Source organism: Buceros rhinoceros, unplaced genomic scaffold (genome assembly GCF_000710305.1).
Source record: "Buceros rhinoceros silvestris isolate BGI_N320 unplaced genomic scaffold, ASM71030v1 scaffold35179, whole genome shotgun sequence".
NCBI classification, from domain to species: domain Eukaryota; kingdom Metazoa; phylum Chordata; class Aves; order Bucerotiformes; family Bucerotidae; genus Buceros; species Buceros rhinoceros.
In genome coordinates, this window is record NW_010430349.1 from 4,453 (window position 1) to 4,806 (window position 354).

General features: G+C 62.4%; 1 protein-coding gene across 1 annotated transcript in view; it reads right to left on the reverse strand.

Moving 5' to 3' along the window:
• Positions 1-354, reverse strand: part of E2F4 (E2F transcription factor 4, p107/p130-binding) — a gene marked incomplete at both ends in the record, with an annotated part of 5,366 nt that overhangs the window by 4,192 nt on the left and 820 nt on the right. Inside the window, one exon of the mRNA XM_010143010.1 lies at positions 96-268. Within this exon, the coding sequence (XP_010141312.1) occupies positions 96-268 (173 nt within the window). The remainder of the gene's footprint in view (positions 1-95; positions 269-354) is intronic.

The window sequence follows — 354 nt, forward strand, 5'->3', positions numbered from 1 at the left end:
CATGCCCCCCCCTTGCCCCGAGCGGGGCAGCCCCAACCCAGCCCACGGGCATTCCAGTCCCAAAAGCCAGCACGGAGACAGAGTGACCAGCTCACGCCAAGGATATCGACTGTTCTGCACGTCTTCCGTCACGTTTCTGATGCTCTGCTGCACCCACATCTTCTGCTGCTCCAGCTCCTGTTCCCGCTGCTCCAGGTCCTCGATGTCCGCCTTCAGCTCGATCAGTTTGTGAGCTATTTCACGGGTGTTGCAGCCGGGACCCACCCCTCTGGGCAAGAAAAAAGCAGCGACAAGCATCAGCTGGAGGCCCCCGGCCCAGCCCCATCCTCTCCAGAGGCTGCCCTCTCCCCTCCT